This window comes from Natator depressus, chromosome 6 (genome assembly GCF_965152275.1).
Source record: "Natator depressus isolate rNatDep1 chromosome 6, rNatDep2.hap1, whole genome shotgun sequence".
Lineage (NCBI taxonomy): Eukaryota > Metazoa > Chordata > Testudines > Cheloniidae > Natator > Natator depressus.
The window spans coordinates 17,298,636-17,313,905 of NC_134239.1; the positions used below are offsets into that span (position 1 = coordinate 17,298,636).

The 15,270-nt window shown below is 46.4% G+C and overlaps 1 protein-coding gene across 1 annotated transcript in view; it reads left to right on the top strand.

Annotated features, from left to right (window-relative positions):
- The window catches only part of FADS2 (fatty acid desaturase 2), a 34,299-nt gene extending 25,723 nt beyond the window's left edge, over positions 1 to 8,576 (top strand). The window contains exons 10-12 of the mRNA XM_074954661.1: positions 660 to 739; positions 1,986 to 2,111; positions 3,492 to 8,576. Coding sequence (XP_074810762.1) covers positions 660 to 739; positions 1,986 to 2,111; positions 3,492 to 3,543 — 258 coding nt within the window. The 3' untranslated portion in view covers positions 3,544 to 8,576. The remainder of the gene's footprint in view (positions 1 to 659; positions 740 to 1,985; positions 2,112 to 3,491) is intronic.
- Positions 8,577 to 15,270: the final 6,694 nt, after the last annotated feature.

Below are 15,270 nucleotides of genomic sequence, written 5' to 3' on the forward strand. Positions count from 1 at the left end.
CAATGTGGTTTTCTGCACACCTTGGACCTAAGAGCCATTTCCAAGATAGGCTGAGACTATGAACACCCTAGTAGTTTAACTGGCCTGGCACCATTAGCCTCTTTGCCAGTTACTGAGGTGGTCTTCCTGTTCTCTAGCCCCAAGGTGCATCAGGGGAATATACAGTGGGTCAGCAGTGGCCAGATGGGATTGGTCTAGAGCAGTGGTTCCCAAACTTGTTCCACCGCTTGTGCAGGGAAAGCCCCTGGCAGGCCGGGCTGGTTTGTTTACCTGCCGCATCCGCAAGTTCGGCCGATCGCGGGTCCCAGTGGCCGCGGTTCGCTGCTCCAGGCCAATGGGAGCTGCGGGAATCGGCCGAACCTGCGGACGCAGCAGGTAAACAAACCGGCCTGGGCCGCCAGGGGCTTTCCCTGCACAAGCGGTGGAACAAGTTTGGGAACCACTGGTCTAGAGGAGTATAGGGAATACAGCCAGTGCAGGAGAAGCTGCATGAGAGAATATTTCATCCAACAGCTTGGTAGTGCAGTAAAGGTGCACACGACTGCTTGGTTTGAAGTACCCCCTCTGCCTTCTGTAACATGCAGGAAGAAGAGCCCTATACCAATTGCTTTTAGGCCAAAGCTTCATTAAAATTCACTGTTGGCATCTTGTCTTTGCAGTTGGCAGCTACCTGTAATATCGAGCAGTCCTTTTTCAATGACTGGTTCACAGGGCACCTGAACTTCCAAATTGAGCACCAGTGAGTATGGGCCCAGGGGGGATGGGAAGGAATCTTATGGACACAACCAGGTCACCACCTGGCCAATCAGGGCAGGACTTAGGGAGGGGTGCAAGCATTATGGGGCGGCAGTGAGCAGGGAAGGAAAAGAGACCTCAGGAACATCATGCATGAAATCGGAAGAAACAACTGCAGTCATCCTCTCATTTCACCACTAAACACAAATAACTTTCACCTGTTGCCACCAGCAAATTCCCCTTTCACCCTCACAATCTTAATTTAGAGTCTGATTCAGGACTCATTGATTAAAATGGCCATTAAATCAGGTCCTTGGGCTCATTTGGTTTGGAGTGTTTCTACTCACTTCAGTAATTCCCTCTGCCTCTTCCCAGCCTCTGATTTATGTAGCTTTAGTGCAACTGCATAGGACTATCTGCAGTTCTAGGTACCCTAGTTCAGCAAAGATGTCAAAAGATAAGATCAATTATGCAAAATGCTGTCCATGACAATACAAAAACTAGAGGACAGGTCATATGGAGTAAGACTGAAGGACCCGGAAGTTGACTTAGGGAATGAAAGAGAACCCAACAGAGCAGCAGAGGATAACAAGACCACAGATTCTTTATCTGTTTGTCTGGTCTTTGAGCTTCCAGACAATTTAGCTTGTCAACAGACGATTAGTTGTTGTCCAAAGGGAATGCAACTCAAGTTGCAGTGGGGGAGGTCTAGGTTGGATATTAGGAAACACTATTTCACTAGGAGGGAGGTGAAGCACTGGAATGGGTTACCTAGGGAGGTGGTGGAATCGCCATCCCTAGAGGTTTTTAAGGCCTGGCTTGACAAAGCCTTGGCTGGGATGATTTAGTTGGTGTTGGTCCTGCTTTGAGCAGGGGATTGGACTAGATGACCTCCTGAGGTCCCTTCCAACCCTGATATTTTATGATTCTATGACAGCAATCTCAGTAGATCAACTGAGGGTTCCTCACTCCTCATTTTTCTAACACTCCCTGTTTTCTAACCTGATCTTTCATTCTTTCTAAGTACGTTTTTGTTCTGGGGCAAGACAGCAGGAATGGGAATCAATACATTCAATTTTCAAGAGCATTTCTTTAAAGCTTGGATTTCTCCCTCTCGCTCTTTTCTGCCTGCCTGTTTTGCTTGGAGAGAAGGAGGCAGTAATTAGCCCTAAGAGAAGCAGAAAAAAGTGTCTGTTTCCAGGGGTCTGTCGCTAGGTTTTTCTCAGGCTCTCTCTACTTCTTTATTCAAGCCTGTTTCCCATGATGCCACGACACAATTACTGCAAGATTGCCCCACTGGTGAAGTCATTGTGCACCAAGTACGGAGTCCACTATGAAGAGAAATCTCTCGGCAAGGCATTCATAGACATCGTTGGGTAAGGGGCCTCAGTACTACTCACGGGTGTATGCAGCCTGTAGTGCCAGGGCCTGCCTTCCAGTAACCTCTTGTCTATTTTAATAGAAAAAAAGCTCTGCTTCATAGGTACCTGTGCCTAGAGCAGTGGCATCAGAGCTGTAAACTGTTTGTTTGCTGTAGGAGTGATAATCTTTTTGCACCAATCTAAAAAGCATCTGGATTTTTACTGTAGCAATGACATCGCTCCATTGACTTCAGTGGAGTAACAACAATTTCTGAGCCGGATCCCCACCTGACGTAATGTCATAGAGAAGAAAAGGACAAAGCTATCTCAAAAACAGCAGGTTCCAGCTCTCTAACCCACAGACTCCTTCCACCCTGGCCCTCAAACAAGGAGAAATCAGGAGTGACTTGCTCGATGATTACCAAGTCGCCACTGAATTCCCCCAAGAGATGTTCACCCCTTTCTAGCACCTTTCGTACCATGCTATTCAGGTGGCTGGCCCTTTAAATCAAGGAGCTACAGGCCTAAAGTAGCCATTTTGCACCTGACTATTGCAGACAGCAACTTCCTATTGCTCAGCTGACATTCCCGAAGAAGTGGCACATCCTCAGGATAGGGGAAATAGGTGGACTTTAAGTCACTTTAAGACAAAAGGCCCCGATCTTGAGCCACACCGAGTCGTGTTTGTGCCCCTCCAGCAGTGGGGCTGGACACATATGCTCAGGATTTATGTGCTGAAGAAGCAGTTGTGGATTACTCCACCACTGCAGAATCCTCAGCTGGTGAAGAGTTAGCGTAACTGGTTCTGTACCACCTACTCCAAAGGGGGCCTGTTGGGGGTCGGAGGTGATGTGGAAACAACAGACTTCAGTAACAGCCCCTAAGGAACCAATCTAAGCTGGCACAAGCTTCCAATCCTTAAAAGGATGGAAAAGTGACAACAAACCACCTTTGCTCTTCCCCCCTTGCCCTCAGATGCATAAAGTACTGCTCTGATGCACAGGGGGATTCTGCCAGATGTTTCTCAGGACAGTGGCCACATGGCTATAACATACAAATTCTCTGAAACGATGAAACATGGGTGTTGCCTGAATTGTAACTAGAAGGAGTTCCTGCTACAGAACATATTGACCTACTTTCAGTGTAATGCCCATGAAGTCTGTGGAGTTAATCTGATGGACACTACCTGAGATTGTGCCCATTGTGTTTTAAGTCAAGTTGTGTATGGAGTGAGATAGGCACCTCATCTCGCTTTATAGACCCAACGTTCAGGAAGGAATATTGACCTCCTGAGGAATGATGGTTGGATTCAGAAGTGGGCAACTCCTTGCAGAATCTCTGTTCAGGCAGGCCTGTGAGTCCTGCTTCACTAATGCCTCTCTTCTCTTTCCATAGGTCCCTAAAGAAATCTGGAGATCTCTGGTTGGATGCCTACCTCCATAAATGAAACTGGATCATAGTGGGGAGGTGCGAGTGATGGGGGAAGGACTGTGTGGTTTTGTTTTTTTTCTGTCAGATTTCAGCCTATATCTGTGTGCACAGTTTGAGGGGAGTTTCCTGTCTTGTGAAATGCTACTGGGATGGGTGGGTGGGAGGTTCAAGAGACCTTTTTAAACCAGAGAGATTTTAAAAGTGTTTGGCCCAGTCTTCAGAAGATGAGTTAAAAGATCCATTTCATACCACCCGGCTGGAAATTGACCAAGCTGAGTGGGGTTTTCTATTTTGGAGGTGGAGGGTGAGAGAGCGGGGTGGATAAACAGAAGAGCAATTTCTTCCCTCCCCTCGCTCTTCCTGAGCCATTCACTGCAGCCCTAGCCTCAATCCCCGCACACAGGCACTAGATTCATAAACATGATCAGGCCAGTGTCAGAGAGCTTCTGCATCTGTTCCAATATTTACAATCCCAGAAACCCCCGTCAGCTTGCACCCTTTTCCCCCTTCTGATGCCGGTGCAGAGGAGCAACAGCCCAGGATTGGATTGTGTTTAAAAACAAAAAAACCAAAAGTCTGTTTGATCACCCATGGAACGGCGAAGTCTCTTGGCTGTGCTGCCTGCTGCATCCTCCCTGGAGAATTGGGAGGCGCAGCTGTGAGCAGCAGGTGCTGCATTATTAGTCTGCCTGCCTCGCTCAGAGCCCTGCTGTGGCTTTGTCTCTCTCTCAGCCTCTTTCTCTCTCTGAGCGTAGCGCTGCTTTCGTAAAAGCCGTGGCACCGGTCCTACGCTGAACTCCCGCATTAGCTTCGCTGGGACTCTACACAGGCGCAGGTATCCAACTGCATGGGCCTCCATGCTGGATCAGGCTCCGGGTGTGTTTTTACTGCTCACCCCTGTTCTCAGGGGTCTGCGACTCAGCTCTGGGCTGAAACAGCGAGAGGGATTTAACAATCACTTCGTCAGGTTTGCTTTCCATGTGGCCCATTAACACTGCTAAGATGTCTGCTAACTAATGATAATATCGATATGTATAACAAATTGATCTGCCCATTGCAGATGCTTTATTGTGCTCCTCTATAGTTCACAGACTGCCTTGGGGGGGTTGCAGCTACTTAACACAAATACAGCAGAGAACCAAGCTACCCTGGTTTCACATTTGGAGTGAAACTTTCCCTAGAGCACTGAGAAATGTCTTAAATTGTCTAGACCTATTTTCTGTCTGGTACACAGTTACCCAAGAACTATTAATGGCTCTAATGGAGGGTAGTTTGCAAGGTTCAGTTGGTTCCATGGCACAGGGCCCAATCCAAAGCCAACTGGTAGCAATAGAAAGTCTTCCATTGACAGCAGTTGGCTTTACGTTAGGCCTGGAGACTTTAATTTAATACAGTTGAAAGCAAGATAGATGTGACATTCCAGTAACGTTAAGGGCCAAGGTTTCTAAAAAAGGCCTCTGAACTTCTGCCCATCCCTCATTGCTTGTTCAAAACCCACATTTCCTTGTGCAAAATAGGTATTTAGTCATGCAGTTACCTAACAGTGAGTTTGTAAGCACATCATTAGGTCCCAATCCCACAACTGCATCCCCCCAGGCAGATCCTATCACCCAGATGGTGCCCTACTAAAATCAACAGGGCTCTGCCTGCCTGGAGGCAACTGCAGGACTGGGGCTTGACACTTGAGAAAGTTTAACCCACTTTAGAAAATGCCTCCCTGAAGATCAGATTTTACCGCACTAAAGCCAGGAAATTCATAGCGGAGATTGTAATTTAACCAATTCACTGATGCCTGAAGTTTGTAGGGGACTCTAAATATTTGGGTGATTTTACAAACCCTGTTGATTGCAATACTTAAATATCACCACAGGTGGTTAGAATGAAGTTTTATTGTCCTGGTGTGTTTCAGTTTCAATCAGACCTTGAACCCTTTTATATTGCAGTCCCTAGGGTTCCAATCTCTAATAGCATAATTAATAGTATCCTTCTGTATTTTGTAGTCTTTTTGAACAAGGTAGTAATGAGTTAGCATGGGATTGTGGAAAACACCATTGAAACTGCCTTAATCTCAGTCTCCTTCTGATTCAATGAATGTATCTCACATTCTCTGCTCCAGCAGGGATGAGCACAAACTTACTGCAGCACCTGCTTTGCAGTCTTCCAAATAGGCAGCTCACTTTTTGAGAAGGTTCAGGTTGTTTGCTCCTCCAGTTCTTGTTTCCAAAACAAACTCTGAGTTTGGCTGCTGCTTCCTCTGGGCTCTGGCCCCTTTCTCTTTGCTGTCCGTCTTGTTGGAATGTTGGCCATTTGCATGGTAAACGTCCAGAGGAACCTCAGGAGAGGGGTGGCCCAACAGACCCATCCCAAACCAGCAGCCTTATTCCAGTCACGTGCTTTTGTAGTTGTCATTGATCATCTTACAGGAGGGACTTGTGTTTTATTAAAAGAATAATGCAATTCCGGTAGGGCACCCTGCATTGCCAATGCTTGGGAGACGGCAGCTATCACTACTGACAGCTGCGGAACCTCAGAACATTCTAGAAGAGCAACGGGGCAGGGCACCATGCAGAAGGAAGGGCCAGTCCTGAAGCAGACAGTTGTTTCATTTGTCCTGAGCAACCACAAACAAAATCATAAAGGGAACAAGTAGGGACAGGCAAGAGCCTGATATTGGCTCTTCCCCCTCACCCAGGCGAGCTGGGTGCTTTAGATCAAACTATAGAAACATTCTTGTTCATGGAAAACTCTGAGTCACTAAGACCTGCAAAATAAAAACAATGCCATTTTATAATTGGGAGAGATTTGAGTGTCATACTGTTATGTCTGCTGGAAGATGAAAGTCCTCTCTCTACAGAGGATCAAGTCCCTGACTCCACCATAACTTGCAGTTGTGTTTATCTTACTTTATGTACTGATGTAACCCATGCCTGCTGAGTCTGGTGCTCTGTCCCCCTCTAGTGGCAGCTAGACCACCTAGAGATTAATGAGTCTGCTACAGCATTGGCTAAGAGGCATGTGGCTTTTAGCTCATGCAATACAGGTTCATGCATTTAACTCCATAGGTCCCAGGTTCAATGCTGACAACTGGGGTCTGTCAGTGTTACACTAACATGCAAACCAAATTCTCTCATGAAAACCGTATGTGTTGGGAACAATGTCAGCTGTCTCTGTATTTTGCCTCTGGGGCCAGTCCCACTTAGTCACCTTCCCAAATGAGCAGTGCTCTTCTCAAAACTTCCCTCTTTGCTGGAACTGAGGCCTCTCTTCTCTCCCTCCCTCCAACTCCAGAGAGTCTTTTATTCAGACAAAGGTGTGTCCAGATGCAGCAATTCGATAGAGTGACAAGGTGTCCATGCATACATTGGAGTAAGTCAGACTGAGCCCTGGTGTAAAGGGATGAATCAGGCTCACTGTATTCAGAGAGATGAAAAAACTTTCATGATGAAATTTGAAATTCTAGTCAGCTAGCCTGAAAGGTGCAGAGCAGTTTGCAACCCAGGGCAGCAGAGAGAGATCCTGGCTTTATTGAAGGCTTTGGAATGAAAGCCAAGAACCACTGAAGTGGCCTTGCATGGCTTTGATCCCAAACCAGCCTAAACTCAGCAATTTTAGCTGAATTCGACTTTGTGTTTGTAGGTTTGAACTTGACACTCAAAGTGAAATTCAGGGGTGCAAACGTGGAAACTTAAAACCTAGTTTGCCCAAATCCCCAGAGAACAGCAATCAACGAGTTCCCCTCCCAGAGCGAGCAGGGAAAAATCTATAACGTTTTTTCTGTTTTGATTATTTATTGCTTTTGAATGAGATACAAGCACACAACAAACTCTCGGACATGCAGGGAGCCTGTTGGGGCTTTCAAGAAACAAGCCTGAGCCACACCACGGGTGACTTGGCTTTTGGCAGCACGCAGGCCATTTCCAGAGGCTGTGGGTTGGAGATAAGCAGCTTGTTTCAGACAGGACAATTGAACGGGTAGACATGGGGGGACAATCTTTGCGTCCCTCCAGTTAGCAAGTGGGGTGGGGGTGGAATGTTGAGGTTAGAAGGTTCCTTGGCAGTTGGGATTGGCAGTTGGAAGGGGAAGGAGTGACCTGCTGAAAGGGGGCAGGAGCCCTGGGCGGGGAGATGGGGAGTACAGGTGGGTAGGGGCATGTCGTAGGGAGCTGGGGGACGTGTCAGGGGAACAGGGTCAGAGATGTGAGCATGAGGGAGAAAAATCAGCAGGGGAAAGAGAGGATGAGGAGAGAAAGGAACAAGGCTGAGATCAACTGTCCCACATTCTCTCTCATGGCATTGTTACCTGACCAGATAATGGCTTCAAGGCTGGATTGTGGCTAGCCCTGCATGGGTGCATGAGGAGGGAGGACACCAGCTCAACGAGCGCTCCCTTTCACAAGGAAGGAGAAGGCTCACTCTCAATCCTTGATCTCCCTGAGTAAAGACTGGACGTGTCTAATGTAAACAGCAATACTAGACAACCCAAAGAGTTGGGTTTTGGACCCATCCTACTCCCACCTAGTTAGCAGAACAGGGCCAGTGAGGGGGAAGGGAAAGAAAACACACACTGCACCCTTTAAAGGGGTGTTCCAGTTCTCTCTGAACTGTGTGCTTCCCTAGCACTCTGGGAGACATGCTGGGTGAGCCAGCTAGGAAATCTCCGAAAAGCTGTGGGCTAGATCCTCAGGGGGTGTAAATCTGTGTCACTCCATTGCCGTCAATAGATCTGTTCCAGTTTGCACCCGCTGGGGATCTGGTCCTCCAAGTAAATCCTGACAGTAATAGTCAGTTGTGGTGAGGGGTAAAAAAGGGTCAGGGGACCTACTGCTGAGGATTTGTGTACCATGCATTAGGGGACTCAGCCTCATAACACCACCCACACACATCAATAGAAGTCTATGTCAAAATGCCTCCTTTCTGTAACAAGCTGCTATACATCAGTCATGGCCTCTTCCAACAGATACTTTTCTAAAAGCCACCCTACCAGAGCCCTGAAATTTAGAGTGTGTCTAGAGGTAGTTTAAAAAAAAAAAAAAAAAAGCAATTCAAAAATCTTCATAGAAAAGCTCCTGACTGTATCCTTCTTCAGTAAATATTTCAGTAAATCAAAGGAACTATTTTTTCTAGTGTATCTACTTCTCAATAAATTCATAACTGTTGACTATAAAACCGTTTAACGTGATTTATTCACTCACATTCAAAGTCATTGCTGTCCATAGTGAAACCTGTTGATGTATATGCTTCTTGGGCAGCTGCAGATGTTCAAACACACTGAAGACATGCAACAAGGAGGAGATATCTAACCTAATTAGGGCATTTTTAGGACACCCATCACTATATTTTCTGAACACCAGGGCAGCACACCATTCCTTATGTCTGGAGTTGGGTCAAGGATGTGTGTTTAAATCCAGTACTAGCTGGGTTTGGGGTGGGATTTAAGGTTCGTTTACCCAGGGGGTAATGCACACTATGGGGTGTGATTTCTAAAGCACTGTGTTGCATGTTAATTGATCTGTATATACCCTGCTGGTGCACATTAAAGTTTCCCCAATGTGCTTTTACATAATGCTCTTTCAGCATAACTTGTATAGACTTGTGTGATTTAAGGCTGAATCTGGTATATGGTTCAGGATCCGTTTTGTTAGTGCTGTTCTTGTTGACTGCTTCCAATTCCAAAACACAGCTGAAGAAGCTTTTTCCCATTTTGAATCCCCACACCAGACCCCCAAGCCATAAGAACAGCTGAGGTCCAGACCCGCCTGGGCCTCAGAGGGATTAGGATTTAAAGTTCCAGTTGTGGCCTGTCTGCTTATTACAAATGACCACTTTATAACTAGCCATATTTAGCAGACATGACTTTTGTGAATGTCTCTGGGAACCCTGTGTTCTATGATTGCCCCAACCTCTCACTTTGTGGGGATGGGTTCGTGGGGCGACTATTTAAGCCATTGAAAATAGACATCTCAGCATGCCTTTGTATTGGAGGGTGTAAACCTTGAAGAGGAGGAGAGTTCCTTCATCTGTGAATGAACTTGGAGCCACAAAATATTCTTATGCTCCTAATACAGAAGAAACTATGACAGCCCCTGTCGACAGCCACTCCAGCCCTGCAACAGTCCCTTCTTCCTGTGATTCGGCCCTCCAGGTGAGCCACATTGTACTGCCACCATTTTGAGTCCAATGTTCTTACACAATGTCTTTGGACCTGACTCTGACCCCCACAGTTCTCACACCCTTCTCTCAGGGATCTCAGTCATCCTTATCCCTTTCTCAGGGGCTTCATGCTGCATTACCAGTGGCTGGTAGGGGAACCCAGGCCCTCCCACTGCACTGGGTTCCAGGACAGACCATCAAGGTTCACTGCCAAACTCCTTGCTGCCACCTTCTTGGACTTCTTCCTACCAACAGATCTCTCCTACAGCCCCTCTAAGTTCACCCTTCTTTCAGGGCCAGGACTCAAAGGTCTCTTCCCTGAACTCCCCCAATAAACCTCAAACCAAAAGTATAAACTTAAACCAATGTCTTCCCTCCTCAGGCTTGACCTTTCATACCTCTTTTCCTCTTGCTCTGTTCCTCCACTGAACATGTCGCAAGGCTCTCTTCCTGGAAGCCCAGCCCCTGCTCTTTTATCACCATCAGACCCTGTTCCATCCCAAGTGGCTGCTCTGGCCTCCTGCTAGATTTTGCTACAAAAGAGAGGATCCCAGGGTCAACTCTCCCCCTAGGAAAACAGTTCTGTCCGTGTCAAAAGCTTGATCCTGCACCACTGAAGTCAATGGGACTTTTGCCACCCACTTCAATAAGAGCAGGATCACGCCTGTAGACAGCAGCATGATGTGGTGATTCAGAGTTCTCACCATGGAACCTCAGGAAGTCTTCCTGCAGTCTTGTTTTGGAATGCAGCTCCACTATGTTTGGGCTTCTTTTGGGTTGGAGGAGGTGGTCCCTGCATGTAAACGTCCTGAAGGCAGCCCAATCTGAGGCACTTGCTTGAATAGTTTCTAGGCTGGCTGTGGACAAAGAGGTGATGTCACAGAAGCAAGCTTTTGCTCAAATCTCTGCTTTCATCACAAAGCAAACTGGAGATTGTGTACAGCTCCCACAGGGCACAATCCTGGGAGGTGCTTCCCTCCCTTGAAATTAATGGGAAGTGAAGATTCTCAACCAGGATCGGGACCATAAGGACAATGATGAATGGGTCAGGTAGGAAGGAGGTTATTGAAGAGAAAGCTCCTGTTTGCACACATCATATACTGTACATTTTCTCTTTGCACAAATCCACCAGAGACATGATTGGTTGGTAAATTGCAACAAATCTCGGTGCCAACTCTGTCCACATATCTATTCAAGGGACACCATCATAGGACCTAACCACATCAGCCACACCATTAGGGGCTCATTCACCTGCACATCTACCAATGTGATATATGCCATCATGAGCCAGCAACGCCCCTCTGCCATGTACATTGGCCAAACAGGACAGTCTCTACGCAAAAGAATAAATGGACACAAATCTGACATCAGGAATCATAACATTCAAAAATCAGTAGGAGAACACTTCAACCTCTCTGGTCACTCAATAACAGACCTCAAAGTGGCAATTCTTCAACAAAAAAACTTCAAAAACAGACTCCAAAGTGAAACTGCAGAACTGGAATTAATTTGCAAACTGAACACCATCAGATTAGGCCTGAATAAAGACTGGGAGTGGTTGGGTCATTACAAAACCTAAACTTAATTTCCCCCTACTGTTACTCACATGTTCCTGTCAACTGTCTGTAATGGGCCACTCTCATTACCACTTCAAAAGTTATTTTTCCTCCCTTGGTATCCTGCTGTTAAGTGAACTGTCTCATTAGACTGACCTCATACTTGGTAAGGCAACTCCCATCCTTGCGTGTATTTATACCTGCTCCTGTATTTTCTATTCCATGCATCTGATGAAGTGGATTCTAGCCTATGAAAGCTTATGCCCAAATAAATTTGTTAGTCTCTAAGGTGCCACAAGGACTCCTCATTGTTTTTATCATGAGTATGGTTATCATGTTACCAATGTTGACAGCAAGGAATACCTCAGAGAATTTCTGCATGCTAAATTCACTGTTATTCCCCATCTTGTGGCTCTCTGCAGGGTGAGAAATCTACTGGTATCGAGTGAAACTGCACTGCTAATTTATATTGTTGAAAATATTGCTTTTAAATATATGGGCAGCTCCACAGGGGCTATAAATTCGGTTTAGTCCTTTGAAGTTAATAGAGAAACTGATTTACACCAGCTGAGAATTTGGCTCATAAAATACTTTATGTATAATTACAAAATATATCATTTTGATTAGAGAAAAAGGGAGGAATGTTCTTATAAATTTCTCAAAGATTTATAAGAAGAGAAAAATGGCCTTGTTCACAACTCCACAAATCACAAAGGATATAAATAATAAACAATGTCAAAACTATTCATTTATCTTGTTTATCCCTATCACGTTTGACAAAAAAAAGAGTCATTCAGTTATTGTAACATACAAAATCTAATATCAAAAGAAGATAACTAAAATAATCAACTGTACACAAATAGATAATCACTATGGTCAGTTACGTACAAGCAAGAGAGAGAGGGTGGATTTTTGAAAATTAAGTACTTTGGTTAACAAAAATGCATCTGTGCTAATTTGATTGCCCAAGTTCTCAGAAAAAAAATGAAAGACTTTCCTCCGGACTCTTGCACTTGAATTCATCTCTACGCCAAGCACAAGCATGAGAAATTTCAATCCTGAACTGTTTTCCAAAGCTATAACTACTGGAAATGGGGACTGAGAACACAAGCCCCATGTCAATAGTCAAACAAATTCACTATAGAGTATCCATTATTCAAGATTAATCATTGCAACTGTGTTGGTTATATGTGATTAACCACATAAATCATGTCGTATTGTGCCTGAGATAGGAACATAGCTCTTAGTGTTTGTCCATACTTGGGATTATCCCTAACTCAGACAGCGTGGCCAGTAACCACGGTACACAAAGAAAGCTGCTCAGCACCACTAAAGATTACTGCATTTCAAGCACTGGTATCACCACCGATATATATCACGGCTTTCTTTGTATACGCTTGGGTTTTGCTCTGATGCAGCTATGCCAATTGCTGGCCACCAATGGCTTAATTCAGCAGTTCTCAAACTGTGGGTCGTGACCCCATTTTAATGGGGTCACCAGGGCTGGCATTCGACTTACTAGGGCCCAGGGCCAAAGTCCAAGCCTCACTGCCTGGGGCCGAAGCCCATGGGCTTCAGCCTTGGGCAGCAGAGCTCAGGCTTCAGCTTCAGCCCTCGGCAGCAGAGCTCAGGTTACAGGCTCCCCACCCCGGGGCTGAAGCCCAAGTTGGCCCCCCCCCTCAGGTGGTGGGCTTGAGCTTTGGCCCCCTTGGCTGGGGCAGCAGGGCTTGGGCGGGCTCAGGCTTCGGTCCCTGCTGCTGGGGCTCATGTAGTCATTTTTGTTGTCAGAAGTGCAATGACGTTTGAAAACCGCTGGCTTAATCTGAAGTACAAACAAGGCCTTAAATATTCAGGATGCCATGGGGGCTTTGAGTCTATCAGGGAGACAGATCATTTGGCAGCAGGGAGCAGATAAGCTTGATTGGGGGATGTTGACCCTTTTTCTTCCGGGCCACACAAGCCTTGCCAGAGGCATCGTTCCCAGAACAGTGTAGGTCACTGTGAGATTGATTGGCTGGACGCAGAGTTAACACTTAATCTTCTCTAATCGCTTACACTTAGAGTAATTGCATGTGAGTGGAGTCCTAGTTTCAAAGGATGCAACTGTGACAGGTTGGACCCCTTGGGAAGCCACCTACGTCTACCTGTTCTGCCAGCATGGACCCCCTTTAACCCGTCTTCTTGAGCCAGGCTCTTAAAACCTCCTCTAACACACACACACACACAGGCAGGGCCACACCCAGCTGCCGATCAACTCTGGAAAGATTCATCTTAAGGGACTTGCTCCAGCACTAAGATGTCCACCTCCCTTGGAGTACAGACCCAAAGATATATTATGAAATTTGCCCCCTCCCTCAATATGGACAGAGGTGTGCACACTTCTTGCCCCTCCAGTTAGAAATTACAGAAACCGGGTTTAATAATAAAAAAAACAAGTTTATTAACTATAAAAGACAGATTTTAAGTAATAAAAGGGGTAACAAACATAACAAAACAGATTACGAATCAAATGAAATCAAACATGCAAACTACGCTAGTTTCATTAAAGAAATTGGTTACAAATGGTAGTTCTCACCCTAGATATTGTCGCAGACAGTTTGCAAAGTTTCTGTGGTTCAGAGTTCCAGTTATATTCCTTTTCAGACTAGACCCCTGTCTCAGTCTGGACTCCCCCCTTGCCTTCACTTTTTCTTCTGGGGCAGACAGGCCATGGAGACAAGGAGTCCTGTTTGCCTTCTTCCCCACCCTTAAATAGGATTTACATAAGGCGGGAATCCTTTGTTTCCCAAACTTGATCCCCCTTCCCTTACAGTGGAAAGTTACAAGAAGTCCCAGGTAATGTTTTAGTATCAGGTGACAAGATCACCTGACTCTGGAGGATCACAGCGTCCATGAGTCAGTGGCAGTATGGAGCATCCATAGGAAGGCCAAGCTTTTCACAGTCCATTGTCCTCGCTGATGGGCCATCCGCCCTGTCTGGCTTTTCCATTGTTGTACCTGAAGTGTTAGCAGTGGGCGTCACCCAAAGTAGCATAGCTGAAATAAAGATACATAGTCAATATTCCAAACTTCAGATACAGAAATGGTACGGGCATACAAATTGGATAACCGCATTCAGTAAATCATAACCTTTCCATCTTGCATAAAGTATATCTCAGTTATGTCATATTCATATCATAAGCATATTTTCATAAGGAATATGGATCCAGATCACTGCGCTCTTGTCAGGAGTCCACGATTCCTGTTCCCCTTTCATGACCATCCCACATAAAGCAGCAATCATCCCATATAAAGCATACCGAGTGCATTTCATTTACTAGCCTGTAATTTTCTGTCATTATCAAAGTAATTACACCTACGTGCATGGTTCTAGTTGCAAAGAGTGTCATCTAATCTTTGGGCCTAACCCAAAGCCCAGTGAAATTAGTGAGAATCTTTTCATTGATTTCAATGGGTATTGGAACACGCCCTTTATCTGGACTTAGGGTGATCAGACGTCCCGATTTTATCGGGACAGTCCCGATTTTAGGGGACTTGTCCCGCGTCCCGAGCTTACATCGGTCGGGATGTCCTTTGTCCCGATATCAGGACCATCCAGACCGCAGCCGCGGCGCTGCTGCTTACCGCTTCCTGGGGCAGCTCCCGGTGCCCCCCCCCCAACCCGACCCGCGACCCTAGGAGCCAGAGGGACCTGCCTGCCGGATGCTTCCCGGGATGGGAGCAACCCCAGGTAAGCACAGCTGGGACTCCCCACCTCACCCCCTGGGAGGTCCCTCTGGCTCTTAGAGTGTGGGGGGGCGCTCTGCATGCTGCCAGCACCTGCAAGCCCTGCTCCGCGGCTCCGGCAGCTCCCATTGGCGCTTTTCCCAGCCAATGGGAGCCACGGAGTTCAAGCTTGTGGTGGGTGCAGCACATGGAGAGTCTGGAGACCCCCCCTCGCTGCTCTGACCCTAGAAGCCAGAGACCTCCCAACAGGGCTGGTGAGTGCAGCCAGGGAAGGGGGCAGAGTGTGATGGTGAGTGTCTGGGAGGTGTGTG